At 40.1% G+C, this 17519-nt stretch overlaps 2 protein-coding genes across 5 annotated transcripts in view; one reads left to right on the top strand and one right to left on the bottom strand.

Moving 5' to 3' along the window:
- Positions 1 to 4994, bottom strand: part of paqr3b (progestin and adipoQ receptor family member IIIb) — a 6959-nt gene extending 1965 nt beyond the window's left edge. Inside the window, exons 1-6 of one of the 2 annotated variants that reach the window (XM_020609880.1) lie at positions 4921 to 4994; positions 4103 to 4345; positions 2251 to 2413; positions 1470 to 1625; positions 1060 to 1257; positions 595 to 685 (exon numbers count right to left, since the gene is read on the bottom strand). In XM_020609880.1, coding sequence (XP_020465536.1) covers positions 595 to 685; positions 1060 to 1257; positions 1470 to 1625; positions 2251 to 2413; positions 4103 to 4299 — 805 coding nt within the window. In that variant the 5' untranslated portion in view covers positions 4300 to 4345; positions 4921 to 4994. Of the gene's footprint in view, positions 1 to 594; positions 686 to 1059; positions 1258 to 1469; positions 1626 to 2250; positions 2414 to 4102; positions 4346 to 4796 lie in introns of both variants that reach the window. The other variant, XM_020609879.1, reaches the window with a different exon arrangement.
- Positions 4995 to 7390: 2396 nt separating this feature from the next.
- On the top strand, positions 7391 to 17440 carry antxr2b (ANTXR cell adhesion molecule 2b). 3 transcript variants are annotated; one of them, XM_020609848.1, is made up of 17 exons: positions 7391 to 7720; positions 8249 to 8320; positions 9339 to 9410; positions 9585 to 9666; positions 9886 to 9990; positions 10542 to 10610; positions 12013 to 12093; positions 12207 to 12267; positions 12468 to 12563; positions 13316 to 13385; positions 14658 to 14736; positions 14917 to 15012; positions 15176 to 15226; positions 15710 to 15805; positions 16044 to 16217; positions 16424 to 16504; positions 16865 to 17440. In XM_020609848.1, the coding sequence occupies exons 1-17, from the start codon at positions 7596 to 7598 to the stop codon at positions 16901 to 16903; spliced, it is 1449 nt and encodes a 482-aa protein (XP_020465504.1). In that variant the 5' UTR covers positions 7391 to 7595; the 3' UTR covers positions 16904 to 17440. The 3 variants fall into 3 exon arrangements, with proteins under 3 accessions (XP_020465504.1, XP_020465505.1, XP_020465506.1); XM_020609849.1 differs by lacking the exon at positions 12013 to 12093; XM_020609850.1 differs by lacking the exon at positions 14917 to 15012.
- Positions 17441 to 17519: the final 79 nt, after the last annotated feature.

The following is a 17519-nucleotide window of genomic DNA, read 5'->3' as shown; positions in this document are numbered from 1 at the left end:
TGGCCTCAGCCACATGTCCATTACCTTGCAGATACTGGGCATATGATGGTGTATTTGTTAACACAGTATCCTGGTGAAAACTCTTAACTTTTACAAATCAAGAACGTTATTTGAGCTGTATATCTGTCACTATACTTAATGTTATGACCTCAAAAACTTTAAATCTGCAGAAGGCTGAGGTCTCAGATATGATTACCGCTAGTGGTGTTTTGATGTTTACAGGACACAACACAAACATTTAGACTAAACCATAGCTTCTGAAAACAGAGCAGTGAGGTTTATGAGAACATGTGATTTAGCTCCAAACAACTCAAATTTAAATACATCTTAAGCCTTGAAATGCATCTAAGATAATGACAGAGCAACAACCGCTGTGATTCTTCACTGACCCAACTAAATACAACAAACATTTAACAATAAAAACATTATTTGTCAAAATGATGTTTTACTTATTAATATTCATAGATGAACTTCAATTAATTGTTTTTCTCTTGTTCACTCTACCAAATGTCTCATTTGCTTTAACACTATATTTCTGCTCTTGGAGCTTGTGCACACAGTAAGAGATGGAGGAAAAGCCAAACAGAGACTCACCTGGGAAATAACGCTCAGGGATCTTGGTGACATAGAACAAGAAGGCAGATCCAGCTATCAGGTACATCACTATCACACGAGGCAGGAACAGCTGAGGAAGAAAGTAAAGATGCACTAATTACAATTTTCTTGGCCGATTCCGATTTTTTTTTTTAGACCTGACGATTCAGATTTTCTAAGAACTGCAATTGACAGCACACAAAGACATTGTTGTAACTTTTCTTTAATGAAAAATTCAATTGTAATAAAAGTAAAACGCTTTATTAAAGTTCCAAACTCCACTGATCAACCAGTGCAGCTCTAGAAGAAAGAATCATGTTCTACAGTAAAAAAAAAATTTTAAAAATCACTATTTCAAGGTCACAACAGCAACAGTCTCTTAATAAAGTCAACACATCTCTTAATAAAGCTGCAAAAATACATGAGCATATATAAGCTTGCTGTCACTTCATATTATTTCCTGACCTGTACGACATCAGAGGTGAATCCTCCATTAAGCCAAACCCAGTGGCACGCAGGAATCACACTGATGCCAGCCACACAGAAGAAGATAGCCATTCGTATCTGTCGCCAGTCGTTGCTGAGGTAACGAGGATGAATCTGAGCGCAGAAGACTGCCAGGATCAGAGACAGCACCGTCAGCAGGTACACCTGTCGCCAAAACTGCAAGACAGAGGAGAGTAACACATTAGAGATGTTAAGAGCTGGACTATCTGTTTCTTTTTTAGAAATGAGGACATTAAATATCTAATGGTGGAAATTCTGGATCACATCATTTTTCCAGGTTCATCTAGCTGTTCTACAAAAGTTAAAATACCCTTTAGGTCCAAAACATTAATCATGTTGAAACTGCTATCCTGAGTTTTCACACTTACACCATTACAGTAGAAAGCATAGAAGAGGCCGGGGACGTAACAGCCCAGAATGCCAACAGAGATGCCCGCATAGTCCAGTGACAGCCAGCGACGGCATGTCTTCTCTGATCGGTGACATGAGAACAGGTGATACCCCACGGAACACAACATGCACACCTGAAATGAACACGCACACACAAAACTGGTTATATTTAAAGCATTTTTTATACATGTACTGGTTACATTTAGCAAATTAGTTTCTCCTATGAGTACAATACACCAACCAACTTTACAGACACCCACAGCATGAAGATATCAGAGAGAAAGGTTTTAGGAGTGGACTAGGAGGGTATAAGTAAGTGGGAATCCCACCGACTAGTCAGTTATTATATTAACAATTTTCCAATCCATTACCTACAACACAATGCACACAATCAACACTTGTCTCTACACTGAACAATTCTTATGAGATGCTAATGAAAAAAAAAACACTAGCATTCACATTGTAGCTCTTCATAACACAATACACTGTGCCCCGCCTTGACCTGAATGTACCTGTTGTAGGAAATGCACAAGTAAAGCTATGTAAATCACTTCACTAAATGGCACATAAAGATGGGTCTTTTCCAGGATGACATTGCCTCCATCCATAGGGCAGGAGGGGTCACTGAAAGGTTTGATGAGTGTGAAAATGATGTGAATCAGATGAGGGTGCAGAACTTTCTCTGATAACATTAACTTCTCTGACAAAACAAAACCTCAGCTTCTGTCACACTCACAGTGTCCACCCAGCCAGTTTTACCTGAAAGCAGAATAGTCCTATAGCATAGATGACGTAGTCCTCTCTGTTAGCTCCAGAAGCTGGCAGTACTGAGGAGAGGTCGTTGACCCCCAGACAGAAGAAGAGCAGGAAGCCCAGCAGATGGCTCCAGATATTCACAGTTTCATTGGACAGAATAAAAATACTTCAACAGAAAACAAAACATATATATAAGCAAAAATACAAATCTATGGACATGCAACAAGGCAAGCCATACAAAAACTAGAGTAATGTCCACATGCTATGATACCCATGGTGTTGGCATAAATACAGTGGGTACGGAAAGTATTCAGACCCCCTTAAATTTTTCACTCTTTGTTATATTGCAGCCATATGCTAAAATCATTTAAGTTCATTGTTTTCCTCATTAATGTACACACAGCACCCCATATTGACAGAAAAACACAGAATTTTTGACATTTTTGCAGATTTATTAAAAAAGAAAAACTGAAATATCACATGGTCATAAGTATTCAGCCCCTTTGCTCAGTATTTAGTAGAAGCACCTTTGGAGCTAATACAGCCATGAGTCTTTTTGGGAATGATGCAACAAGTTTTTGTTGTCTGGCATGCCGACGCTGCCTCTGTTCCTGAGCAGGTTGGCTAGACCACCTCCGTTCCCATCCCTTGGCCAGGCTGTGCTGACATCCCTGCTGAGACTGTGGCCCCCAGGTGTGCCGACAACAGTGTCCCCACCGAGGTCCCTGATCCACAGTTTGCCACCGAGGACATGCCAGGCGAGGTCTCTGCTCCTGTCCCTGAGTGGGTCAGTTGAACCACCGATGCTATCCCTGTTCCTGAGGGAGGGAGTCATTGGTAACATCGACCCTGTGTCTGTGTCACTTCCTGAGTGGGATGATGGGGTCGGCAATGCCACCCCGCTTCCAGCTCCCAAGGGGATCGGTGACGCCACCCTGTTTCCAGAGGGGGTCGGCGATGACAACAACTTGCTCCTGCTTCCTGAGGGAGACGGCATTGCCTTGGCCCCATCATCAGTCCTGCCAGTCAGCCCCTCATCGGTCCTGCTATTCAGCCCGCCACCAGGTCCACACCCATCTCCTCTGCCGGCTATACATGTCTCTGCACTGCCGGCGCTGTCAGTCATCATGCTATGGGGGTGTTTTTCAGCTGCAGGGGCAGGACGACTGGTTGCAATCGAGGGAAGGATGAATGTGGCCAAGTACAGGGATATCCTGGACGAAAACCTTCTCCAGAGTGCTCAGGACCTCAGACTGGGCTGAAGGTTCACCTTCCAACAAGACAATGACCCTAAGCACACAGCTAAAATAACGAAGGAGTGGCTTCACAACAACTCCGTGACTGTTCTTGAATGGCCCAGCCAGAGCCCTGACTTAAACCCAATTGAGCATCTCTGGAGAGACCTGAAAATGGCTGTCCACCAACGTTTACCATCCAACCTGACAGAACTGGAGAGGATCTGCAAGGAGGAATGGCAGAGGATCCCCAAATGCAGGTGTGAAAAACTTGTATCATTCCCAAAAAGACTCATAGCTGTATTAGCTCAAAACGGTGCTTTTACTAAATACTGAACAAAGGTTCTGAATACTTATGACCATGTGATATTTCAGTTTTCTTTTTTAATAAATCTGCAAAAATGTCATTCTGTGTTTTTCTGTCAATATGGGGTGCTGTGTGTACATTAATGAGGGAAAAAAATGAACTTAAGTGATTTTAGCATATGGCTGCAATATAACAAAGAGGGAAAAATTTAAGGGGGTCTGAATACTTTCCGTACCCACTGTATAACCTTTTAAGGCACTTCATTAACACCATAAGCCAGAAATTACAAATCTCTCTCCACGTTAACTCCCACCTTTTCAAGCAGAGTTTGGAAGGCAGGTGAGCCCTGTAGCCATCTGTGATGTAGGGGTTTTCCTTGAGGAACAGGGGGATTTGCTCATAGGTGTACAGTCTTATTCTCTGGGGTATCAACACCGGCCAGTGCTGGTAGCTGCCCAGCTCTATGTAATGCGCAGTCTTCAGCAGCTTCTGGGGCATCTTTAGTAGCATCTTGTTCTCAGCTAATCTAGTACAAGGCGAGCGACGGAGGTTAAGGCTGAGTTTGGAGAGAGAGAAACACATCTGGTCACTGGGAGGCGACACTGGAGCTATAGCTCCATGTCAATTCATAGTGACAGTGTTTAGCTATCAAAACTAGCGTTAGCCCCTTGACAGGCAGGATGTAACAATGCTAACATGTAATCATTATGACACAGTTGCATAACATTCACATTGTGAAATAGCGTTAGCCTTGGTAAAATAGCTAAAGCTACTGTATAATTCGTGTTCATCAACGCCTTCAATCCCTCAAAAGCTTTTGTGCCCGCACTGAAGCCATTCTCCACTTTGGGAATAAAATTAAAAAAGAAACAGACATACTGACATATTCAAATAGCTTTGCTTTTGTCAAGCATTGTTAAACTAGGAGACTAAATTCCTCTAGCTAACTGCTAACCGTGATGGACATCAGCCAGCTAACACTGATTTAAAACGGGGTTATGATTTACCATTATTCCCATTCCGACTATCGATGTTCTTCTTTGAGCAATTCAGCCATGCCCACACGGCTGTCAAGGTACGGCGTTAAAAGAAAAAAAACACATTTTAGTCCAGTAAAATTATATAACCTACATCCATCAGTCAACTGATAACACCGTCAGCCAACCAGTCTTCTTCTTCTTATTGTTGTTGTTATTGTTGTTGTTGTGAGATAATGAAGCGGTACGTTACTGCCCCCTACCGGTAGCAAAGTGCGGAGGATAGCGCCTGTAGCCATCCATTTACCTTCGGACGAATCTCAGCTGTATCTCACAAACGCTCATTTAAATCAATTTCTTAAAGGCTCAGAATTCAGCTTGTCCTCACCATATGAGCACTACATGTTCTGAACTCTCTGTTATTGCAGTTTGAATGCAATTCAGTTTGTTTATGAACAGAGTTTAACATTTCATTTAATAGACCAGACTTGTGACCACACCCTTAAAATGCATTTGTTTTGTGGGATTGACTGTGGTCTCACACGGTTTAAACTTTATCAGCAGTGCTATGAACAAGCATGTTTTATAGCTGAGCTCACAGCAGCATATCTCTGCCATGTCAGGACTACACTGGTGGTCCCTCATTTCTGGAGACCAGTCCTCCTTCTAGCATTCAGGTATCCATTGACTTTTCCCAACTTATCCCGTTTTAACATCCATTTTCCTTTAAATTATAAGCTGTATTACAATAGGAAAAAAAAATCACATTATCATATAGTCTATGTTCTTTACCACACTGTGCCAGTTCTTTGTTTAAGCTAGGATGTTTGCAGTGAGTGAAATATGTTTTATATATTGTAGCTTCAAATTTCTATGAAAAAATTATGTAGACATCTAGTCCATCATTTCTTACACATTTCTGCAAAATTCATCCTAACATGAAAACTTTGAGATCTCACTTTGGGAATGAATAAACAGTAGTGGGTGTGAACACTGTCTGGCTGCACAGTTTAATTTATACTAACAGTCCTGTTAGCAGCTGGAAACAGATGAATAAATAACAGATGAACTCTGACACTGCATCTTACAATATATCTACTGTACATTTTAGTCTGTGAGTATCTTCCTTATAGCTGGCTTGATTAGCTGGGGGGTCTGTTTTTCCTCTTTTCTTCAATCTGTAGTTAATACTTTTTTGTTGTTGTTTTGTCTTTGCTTTTATTAGAATAGAAAAGAAAGCAACAGTTGAAGGGGACATGCAACAGGCATTTCTGTTTTTGAATCCAACTACACCACAAATAAAACACAGATCACATAACAGCCATCAGCGAAATATCCAGGGGGGGTCCCTGGCTGGCATAGGATTAGACAGAAGAGACACAGTGACTTTAGTATGCCATATTTGTGTGGTTTAATGTTGTGACTTCATGTTTCTTAAAGGCTGACAACGTCAAGCAGCTAGTGAATTGTATCCCTGCAGAGAGTAGATTAAATTATACAATTACTGCACCACACCACACAAGAGGTCCTGGAATGAGATGAGTGCCTCAGACCGATGATATTTAACAGTGTAAAGCTTTGTGAAACAGGGTTTTGCTTTCAAAATTGTTGCTCCTTCTTAAGGTAAACATGTTAAAGCGTTAGAGGGCACAGTCATTTTCTGTGGTGAACAGGCATACTCAGAGAATCAAAACAACGGGGTCTAGTCACACTGTTGAAATCTGAGTCTGTGTTTCTCCTGAGACACTGAAATCATCTAGGTGTAGTTTCTACTTTTGGGAGTTCATTTGACTCAGACTCAGGCAGCAGATCACTTTGGGTGTTGTGTTGGCTGATTTGGTTATGTTTCCAATCTGCAACAGATTTACAGGAAGACAACATACTTCTTTGTCCTAAAGAGAAGCAAGACAGAGGAAAAACAATACACACGATAACTAAAATGAACTGGACATTTTTAAACATATCTTGAAGAATGGCACCATAATTTAAACAAACTGAATTCATTAAAATATTTTCTCATGGGAAGGGATTTCTCTTTTTTATTTTAGGAAACTGGCTTTCATCACATCCGTTTTAAAAATACAGGAATATTTATGGTTCAGCTATGTAGTGATCTGACAGTATATTTTTGTTATCTCAGTCGCTATGTTCTCTGATGATGTAAAGTCTGAGATTCTACAAGCACATGACTTGACTTTGCTTTCAAAATAAAGGCACACGGGAATATAACATAAGATTAAATAAAATTGTATACTTTTTCATATCTTCATATGCAACATAACAGTACCAGTAACAGTAACTATAAATCATATTTTAAAGAGGAATTTCTGTTTAATTTATATCAAAAGGCGTTGTATTTTGGAACTATGTAGTTTCCTTCCTGCTTATTTATATTTGCCGTTAAATGTAGACATGTGTCCCCAGTGATAATAAATAAATAGATAAAGCTGCCATGTTTATTGAGCTGCATGGTTCTACAGTAAAGCAATAAATAAATCTATGTGAGATGCAATTATCAATTTATTATAGACAGTGATATGTTTGGTAGTATAGTAGGCCTGTTGCACTTATAGGCTATAGTTTAATTTGAAGTGTTCTGATGGAAGCGCCGTTTTGTTTGTACAGCAGCTGCTTTGACAGTTGAGCAGCAGCTGTGCGCCCTGCCCCGTTTACTACTTCAGTATCAACCCGCTGCTGGCGGTGTTTACACCAGTGATTCAACATGTGAGCAGCCGGGCTGGTGCGGTGAAGACGATGGAGTCATAACTGCACCGGTTTATCTTAAAATCTTTTTACACAAACTCACTGCTGATATGAAACGCACGGATTATGGATCGGATATGCATATGCTGCACAGTCCTACTTTTTGTATGTGTTTGTGTGAATTCATCGTTGCATGATGGCGACGACTCTTCTTGCGATGGAGCGTTTGATATTTATTTTGTTTTGGACAGGTGAGCCGCGAGTACTCGGTGTGTCTGTTTTATCAGTGTGCATGCACGTGTTTCCTTAAAGGGATAAATGAGACATGTTTGTTACCTCAGAGCAGAAACAGTCTTTCACGCTGTCCTCTCCATGTATGGCTGTGTTTAGTTGTCCATGTTCCTCCGCTGCTTCTCCGCTTTATTTGAACCCATCAGTGTTCAAAGTTCACTTTTACTCTCTGTCATTAAGTATACATAAACCAAGGTCCTAAGATACTTTCCAAAAATGAATAATATGTAGTTGTTCAAGCCTGTAACAGCAGAATAAACTAACCAACACCCATTATGGCTTTATGCTATCATTCTGAATTATTTATCTGTTTGGAGGCATCTGCAAATGATCAGGACTTTATTGATGTAGTTCATACTGAATGATTGATGGGCATTTCCCCTGTTTTTATAAACCTCTGTTGTCAAATGCTGGTGTTAAATCATATATTGGAACATTTTGTCTTTGGATGTGCATGATTTGTCAGTGCTGGACTCTGTTTTTTGCAGGTCAGGCAGTGTGTCGGGACACTGGGATGAGATCTATGGATTTGTGGAGCAGCTCACCAACAGGTTTGTCAAGTAAGTACAGTAGGTGTCTTGTGCTTTGAAATTGTGATGGTGCAGTACTCCCTCCCGGCCCTCTCCTCTCATGCCCTTCTCCTTAGATTTTAGGGGATATTTATACCATAAAATACCTCAGAAACTATTCACCTTTCAAAATAAAGTTTAAAACACTTTGCACACAACATAACAACTAAATTATATTCATACAGCAGAAATGAGACTACTACATTACAAACAGTATTATTGAGTGAGCACAAAAGTAGGCCATGGCTATTTTGGGCAGCAGACATCATGTAAGGCCACCAACTGCTCCAAAACCTCCTCTGGGTAATGGTGCTGAGGGTGTGTGTGATATCTTTAGGTTTAATTATGGGTTACTAAATAGAAGAGGAAAATATCCAGCCAGATGTTGAAGGTGGTGCTGAACACAACAGACACTCATGCCCCTCTTTGCGGCATGAAGTGTAGACTGAGACAGTAACACTGAGAAGGTTAGTTCAGCTCCTTGCTATGTGGAAACCAGTGGTAGAGCAAGGTGCTAAGACTGTTACACGTTATCTGAAAAAGACATTTAATGAAACGTGGCTTCAGTAATTGTTGTGTTAATGGTGTGTTATGTTGTGTCAATTCATGCAAAGTGTTATCTACTTTGGCATATTATAGTGTTATAGAAAATCTGTATATATTTAGACATTACAGTATACTACAATACAGTCTAGCATATCACATTAAATCTAGTGTTATATTAACATGATATAATAATGAAATACAAATTTAACCAAATGCGCAAACAGTAGCAAAAGTGCATAAAGAAAAGGAGATGTAGTGATGAACTAGCAAAACCAAGGGAGAGGGACATTGTGCTGTACAGGCAGTGTCGTCTTGGAACACTACACTACCGCTACACTCTCCCAGGCTATTTTCTGTTCAGTCTAAATCAAATTAATATCAACAGTTATAATCTTGACCTACTGTTTTTTTTTGCTTTCATAAAGTTGATAAGATTCACAAGCTTCCTGTCTATGTGTTTCAGCCCCAGGATGAGGGTTTCCTACATAGTCTTTTCGTCTAAAGCTGTTGTAATCCTGCCACTAACTGGAGACAGGTACACTCTTTTCTCTTTCATTGTTCTCTATCTAGGCCTCGCTCCATAACCCAACTTCATCCTGCTCCTCTGTGAAACCAACAGAGCAGAAATATCCAAGTCACACAGGAAATGGGCTCTTACCAGTGGTTATTTAAAACTGTGTTGTTCATATTTTGTCATGCGTCTGTGCAGGTTGAAAATAGATGAAGGTTTGAAGAAGCTGAGCCAAATTAAACCTGCTGGTGAAACTTTCATGCACGAAGGCATGAGAGCGGTAGGTCTGCTTATATAAAGGCTTTGTCAAACATAGTTATTACCTGGGACCATACCGTTTACACAGATGGCCACATATATACTTTTTTAAAAGATATTACTTTCAACATAAACATCCACATAAGGGAGAAATTTAACATAATAAATTTGGTTTGATTTTATACTGGATTTTGTAAAATCTAAACCTTTAATATCTTCCTCCTCTGATCTCACTCATCAGGTGTCAGAGCAGATGAAGGCACAGACTTCGCCATCATCCAGCATCATCATCGTCCTGACTGATGGCAAGCTGGAGATCTACCCCTATGAACTGAGTGTACAGGAGGTATCTTACTACACACACACACACACACACACACACACACACACACACACACACACACCTAGATGAAGAATGCAAATGAGACGGTGGGGGTGATAAGCATGAGCATCCCATCACTGAAACCTTGGACACTTGGATTTTCCATAAGTATACAGTACCAAAAGTTGTATTGTTTTATGGCTCCTTACAAGCACTGGCTTCTATTCAAGTGACACAAGAAATATGTCCAGTTTTAATTATGTGTGTGGATTATTGTTGAGTGAAATCAGTTGTTTGAGCAGACACTATGACATATGCACATACTTCTCACATTACTCTCTTGTTTTACAGAATTACAGCACTCCAGTAACAATAACAAGGGTGTGCATGCTGATTTTTTAAATGAATCATAACTCTAAAACTTTCGAGTTTGTTTTGGAATATGGCAAGCTGTAATATAAAATACACAGAATCTGATGTAAATGCGCTGTAACAAGTAAAATAACTTGGGTTTAACTGTGTCGGTAGAAACAAAGCTTTACTCAGGAGTCCAATCTTTGTGTTGTGCTTCCCAGGCCGACAAAGCCAGAGGATTCGGAGCCAGAGTATACTGTGTCGGGGTGATGGACTTTGACCACAAACAGGTAGGAGGACGTTATGCTCTCACTATCGTGCAGCGCTGTGAGACAGAAAACTCCTCTCTGTTACTGATACTGTTGGTTGTGTCAACACGAGTTTTATTTGCCTTTCTGAGGCAAAACTTCAGTAAGCTGTTGTTTTTGGTCCATTTATTAACACACCTCAACCTTGTTGCTAACTGAAACACCCCCCTGGGACAGGAAAGAAAGCAGCTGGCAGAGGTTTATGGTTAATTCTGCATTTGATTTATGTAAAAACATGGAATTCATTTTAGGAGGCGTCATGTTTTGAGTTACTATTTCCTGGGAGAGACGTTGCTATCTCTCTCTGCAGGTATCAGGCTATTGGAAGAAAGAATTGTAATAAAAATAATGATAAAAATATGAATGGATGAAACCTTGTGTTTTCACCATTGTTTTTCATGCCGAATAAGGTGGAACTCAAATGTCATCTGCTGACTGCGTTGACTGATAGAAATGTATTGACTTTAAAACACCAAAATAATTAAGAACAATAGGTCTGCAGTGTCCTGCACCTATGGTCATGAGCTTTGGGTCATGACCGAAAGAGCAAGATCCCAGATACAGGCGGCCGAAATGAGCTTCCTCCGCATTCCGGGCATGTCCCACCGGGAGGAGGCCCCGGGGAAGACCTAGGTCACGCTGGAGGGACAATGTCTCTCGGCTGGCCTGGGAATGCCTTGGCATTCCCCCAGAGGAGCTGGAGGAAGTGTCTGAAGAGAGGGAAGTCTGGGCATCTTTGCTTAGACTGCTGCCCCCGCGACCCGGTCCCGGATAAGCGGAGGAAAATGGATGGATGGATGGAGGTCTGCAGTGTTTGCTGTGATATGTGATCTCTTCTACAGTTAGCATCAGATCATAAGTTATCCTTACAACAGAAACAATTACAATGCACGGAAAAAACTGTAATTACATTTGTTGAGTAAGATAATACTACAGTATTTCATCTTAAGTGGCATCCAGTGTTGCAGAAGCCCTGCCCTGAATTACTGCATTAATGTTGCTTGGTTTTCTGTGGCAGCAATGATCAAATCACAATCATGATATTGATCTGTGATTAGTAAAAATAAGCATATCTGCATGGTTTCATGACATGACAAGTCATCAGTGGTGAGCATATGCAAGTGTACCCTGCATTGTAGGATGACTAATTGAATAATGCCAGACAAGCTTCCTCTTCCTTCATTAAATCAGGAGATGAAAGCTTCAGCATAAGCCAGAGCTGTTATCTCTTAGAAACCAATCTTTTGTCCCTAAACACAGCTGAAGCACTGAAACATCTCAGAGAGGCTCAGGGAATGTAGAGTTCTTTTTACTGTATGTGCAACCTTGAAATAAAAAGAAATTAAAGGTGGGTAAACTGTAGTTCTTTTAATTTTTGTCAAAGCTGGCTGAGATAGCAGATGGCACGGAGCAAGTCTTCCCAGTCTTGTCTGGGTTTCATGCCCTCAAAGACATCGTCAACTCGGTGAGGTTGCATCACATATAACGATGCACAAAAACATTAATGGACACATAACATGAGTGTTAATCTGCAGTGTGATTACAGACCTTCTGATTTACTTGAGCTGTCCCACACAGATCCTGAAGCAGTCTTGCACAGATGTATTTTCAATAGAGCCATCAAGTGTTTGTGTTAATGGTAAGTTAGAGGTAAAGGTCTGTTGCGTGTTCATTGATTTGGTGATTCCCCTGACTCTGTGTAGCCTTACAGAGCCACTTCCTTGGCTGTAGACTGTTGGCTTTAATTTGCTCAATCTCAATTTACCTTTTAATGTTTGCACTTTCTGTTAAAATTTAAGTACAGCGCCATAGTTGTGTAATGCTTCTCATGTTTTCCAGAGTCTTTCAACGTGGTGCTGAGGGGCAGTGGCTTCAGCGGATCCAAGAGAGCGGACAGCGTACTTTGTTTCCTCAGTGTCAATCAAAACACATACAGTCAGTAAACAGTGCACTTTTGGCAAACTCATTTTTCAGTACACTTCTGCTGCCTGGTGATACGAGTGGCTTTTGGACACTGATGCTAAGGATGCATCTACTGCAGTCCTCGTGGACTGAGCCACTGTTAAAGGTTCACTTATGACTGATGTACATGGCAATGTAATGCACTTTGGGATAACATCATTTATGAAGTGAAATTAAATACAGCATGCAGATCTCTGCTGCAGTGGAAAGTCAGGGTCAGGATGTTCAGAAACAAACAGTGGCTGCTTTTTATTGACTTCAGCCAGAGAACAGAGGAGCTATTATGAGACTGAGCAGAGGGTGGGAGGCTGTCTCGTTAGTCTATTAAGGGATAGAGTAAAGGGGTGGGGGTGTGTATCACTGGGAGGACATGAAGGCATCCTATTTTCCTCTTTCTTCTTGTCGCTCTCTGGCATTTATCTCTGCTAGATTTTTTTTTTTTCATTCTTTTTTTCTCATTTCTCTGGTGATCTGAATTTTTACTCTGGCCCCGGCTGTGATAGAATATTTTGAGAATGGAAAAAAAATGAAGAAACATGCATTTAAATTTAAATATAACTAAGTTAAAATAGACTCTGGAGGTAGCACAGCATTGAACAACTAGTGAATCTTTTGTTTGTTGACTCTACTAACACATTCTACACATTTTTCTTATACTTTCAATATTGAATTGTTGGTACCTTTTATTTATTTTATATCTTATTTCTTTCTCTATTTCCCCTAAGACCAAAAACCAACAGTTGTTAGAGACGGCTACCTGCTGTGTCCAGCTCCTGTTTTGCATGAGGTCGGACAGTAAGTGAACAAGCATACATTCACATACACAGAATGTTTGTAGCCCTGTGTAAAACTGTCAATAAGCTGCAAGTGAAACAGAAAAGAGTAGAAGAAATACTGACACATTGAACACTTTTAAGTAAATTAAAACATTTATGTGCTGATTCCACTGCACTCAGGAAGAATGAGTGCATTATCCTAATAGTATTATCCAATAAATGCAAATTAGGATCACACTCAATAATAAGAAACCACTTTATTCTGCAAGAAGACAGACCATTTTTTTGGTCAGCCATCGTTCACCAGTATCACAAACTCGCTGTGCAGCTGTTTCTTTAAACACTGCATTCAGGCGAAACCACTTGAGTTAATTAGCCTGCACCTGGTTGAGTAATCATGAATGAAGCAAGCTGGGTTCTTCAGCCACAGGGGACTGTTTTCAATCCCATGTGAAGTCCAAAAATAGGCTTTCTTATTTTCTAACTTTAATTTAACTTTCTAATTCTAATTTTCTTGCAGAATAAAATGATTTCTTGTCATTGACTGTCATTCTAACATACTATACATTTCTAATTAAATTAAAACAAAAATAAAATCTAAATTGAGCATAATTGTGCCCCAGTTAATCAGTTTGAATCTATCAACATTTTTACATTTGTATAATAATAACACTAAGCCTGGGCACATACAGCAAGTTAAAATTAAAAACTAGAAATTTGGTTTGTGTGTGTGTGTGTGTGTGTGTGTGTGTGTGACAGAGACACAAGAACAATGTTTACAACAGCTCAAACAGCTTGACGTCTTGGATAAACTGAAGCCAGCCTGACCAGAATATCTCTGTGGAATTTAGAGAGCGAGCCAAGGCTGATTTAACTTCAGCCACTTCAGACAGCGCTGTCTCTCTCTGTGTCTGTGCCCAGTCACCTCTCACATTCTGTCATGTGTCACCCACTCTCTAATACTCCCTCCTGACTGAAACACTTACACATAGCTCAATAATTTCTCAGGGACAGAACTGAAATTATTTCAACTGAGTTCAAGTGAAAAAGTTTAAACATAACAGCATTTTACTGCAAAACTCACTGTCAAATAAGGAAATCTATGAATGGCAATGACTTCTTTTTTAATGAGTCAGTTATCTTGGAGAACAGGGAACAGGGAAGCAGCCAAATAAAGCTTAAAAGTCCTCCTACCATGATTTTTCACTACACTGAATATTAGCATATCTGTTAATAGGGATGCAGGAAATGTTTGGACCTGTTTTCACTGATTGTCTTATGATTATTCCAGATCAATTGAAGTGCTGGTTAGTCTGAACAATGGGCAGTCGTACATCTCCAGTCCCATTACCATCTACGCCACAACGTGTGTAAGTATCAAATATAGAACCCACCCTATAAAATGGGAAAATCTCTGACTACGGACACACACGGCTCAGTGGTATGGCGCTAGTGTAATGACAGCACAAGCTATAGTAACACATTTCCTGGTGTATGGAATAATGTGTGTACTGTGGCTGATATGTGTGTGTATGTGTGTGTGTGTGCAGTCAGATGGGACCTGGGTGCTCTGGTTGCTGTTGGCTCTGCTGCTGTTACTGGCTTTGGCTTTACTCTGGTGGTTCTGGCCTCTTTGCTGCACTGTGGTGAGTCTATGTATGTCTGTGAATATCTCAGATTTGGGCCTTGGGGAAGCCTGACCCATGATGCTATTGTTATTTATGGAAGTAGCCCACAAGATGAAGTCCTAATTATTTTGTGCACAAACAGTATGAAGCACCTGTTGCTTATTCACAATGATTCTTACAGGTGATTAGAGACCCACCGCCCTCCCGCCCCCCTCCTCCACCTCCTATCATTGTGAGTAGACTGTCTAAAGGTATTCATTGTTATATATGTTGATCTTAAGTTAGAAGACGTTTTGCATTACGTTACATTGTATAGAAGAGAAGTATAAGAAGCTGTGTTTTCTTTTAAGAAATATTTTACCTCTGCAAGTGTATTTTTGATGCATTTTAAGATGACTGGACCTGTATCTATAGCTAAGAGACCTGTCAGTTAAGAAATCCTTCTAAACTTACTGCTTTTGAAGTATTACTCTCTTTTTAACAAGTTATTTAGTAGAATAAGTGAAATTCTATATGGTTTTGTTTAAAGAGAGAGGCAGACAGTTTTTGATGAATCTCTGTAGTGCAGGAAATACGATCAAACCAGCATCTGGTGACCGTTAATGGTTCTGCATCACTCACCTTACGGGTATAAGGGAATAAGGTGCAGAGCACATAGACAATTTAATCTGGAAGTCGCTATAAAGTTATTTTAATTAGCTTTTTTGTTTTTAAGGAGCCAGAAGAGGATCCCTTACCCAAACACAGGTGGCCTACAGTGGATGCTTCATACTATGGAGGCAGAGGTCCTGGAGGAATCAAACGCATGGAGGTAAACGAAAATACATAATAAATATTCATAGAAAAGATCCATGGTTGTTTGTTCACATTCATGCCTCCCTGCTGTTTTTATTTTTCCTAGTTTTTAACATCCTTCATTCAAACATTTTAATGACTAAGACCTTAAGTGTATGTTGATGAACACTCACTGGTTATTGTGGAGATCAAGTCTCTGTGTGTTCAGTATCTCTAGTTATCTCTAATGTGTAATTTGAACTCATGCCCTGTAGGTGCACTGGGGGCAGAAGGGGTCCACAGAGGAAGGGTCACGACTGGAAAAAGCCAAAAATGCTGTGGTCACTATGCCAGAGGAAGTGGAGGAGCCCATCATACCCCGACCCCCACCTAGACCTCCTCCAGTATACCAGCCCTCAGCACAGTCCAAATGGTACACTCCAATCAAGGTGTGACACTGTGATCAGTCATTAGCATCCACATCAAAGCTCCTTTTGTATCTGATTCTGAATCTGCTACTTCTGTTCCTTCACACACAATCATGCACACACAGACACACACCTACAAATACGTGATGCCTGTTTTATACCTTTCACTATCTGTATTTTTATCCTTTGTTTTTGACTCATTCATCCTAATCTGACTTGACTTTCAGGGACGTTTTGATGCATTGCTGGCATTACTGAGGAGACAGTACGACAGAGTGGCAATCATGAGACCGACACCTCAGGACAAGGTAAGAAATGTCTGTAGTATTGCAATCCAAGAATGATTCAAATTTAGGTTGGATGAAGATAAATCCTGTTATTTATAAATTTAGAATATTTGTTTTATGAGTAAATGTCTCAATACTTCCAGCTGGACTGTTGCAGACTCAAAAGAATGGTTGTATTTTTGCCATAATTTGATTAGTAAATGGATCCACCCTCTTGACTCCACTGTGATTTGATTATATAATAACAGAAAATAAGAGTGCAATGTTTTACAGTAAAGACTCAGGATCTGTCATTTAATGCCATAAGCTCTATTCTTGGGTGATACTGTATTTTACTGCAGCAAGTCTCTGACTGTGACATCTGCCTCTGGTTGTTTCTAGGGCCGCTGTATTAACTTCACTAGAGTTCAGAGTCACTGACTGTGAAACATGAGACTGAACACGTTTCACTTGTTTTTGGCTGCAAATGATTGACACAGACCTGTAGAGATGAATGTTAGGATTCAGCTGTGTATTGTAAATAAATGTTTTTACTTACACTATACGGGTGTTTTTACTGCATTATTACTAGTTTGAGCAAAGTCAGAACCAGATTCTTCAGTTTATTTGAAAGGGAACATATGTGTGTTTTTTTTTTTCACAAAGACCTTCTATACTAGTACCCTGACCAGTGACACAAATGCTACACAGAAAACGACTGAAAAAAACATACATGAGAAAACACTTTTAAAACATATAAAGTATAAAATGAGCTTTTTAAAAACATAAAAATGTAGCATCACTTTCTAGCACAGGCAGATTATAAACGGAACACATCACACATAGTATGTCATTACAGCTGAGATGAAAAAGAGGATAAGGTTCCTGTTTGCATTTAAGTTTCACATACACACATTAGTGTCGTTCAGACCCCCAAACACTTCTTTTTCAGATATGAACTGGTGTTGTATTAACAAAGTAGCTTACCAACCAACAGAGAGCTAGCCAACCAGCAACAAGCTCATGGTGAAACTTCAGATAAAGTACATGAACAATT

Source organism: Monopterus albus, unplaced genomic scaffold, assembly GCF_001952655.1.
Source record: "Monopterus albus unplaced genomic scaffold, M_albus_1.0 scaffold102.1, whole genome shotgun sequence".
In the NCBI taxonomy this organism is placed as follows: Eukaryota; Metazoa; Chordata; class Actinopteri; order Synbranchiformes; family Synbranchidae; genus Monopterus; species Monopterus albus.
The sequence above is the reverse complement of the archived record's forward strand: the minus strand, read 5'-3'. Positions and strand labels throughout refer to the sequence as shown.

Bases quoted from the DNA above. Each gene is read 5' to 3' on its own strand.
- antxr2b (XM_020609848.1), top strand. From the start codon at position 7,596: ATGGATCGGATATGCATATGCTGCACAGTCCTACTTTTTGTATGTGTT. The intron at 9,411-9,584 runs GTACACTCTTTT...GCGTCTGTGCAG, and splicing joins CTGCCACTAACTGGAGACAG to GTTGAAAATAGATGAAGGTT. The intron at 12,094-12,206 runs GTGAGGTTGCAT...TGTCCCACACAG, and splicing joins TCAAAGACATCGTCAACTCG to ATCCTGAAGCAGTCTTGCAC.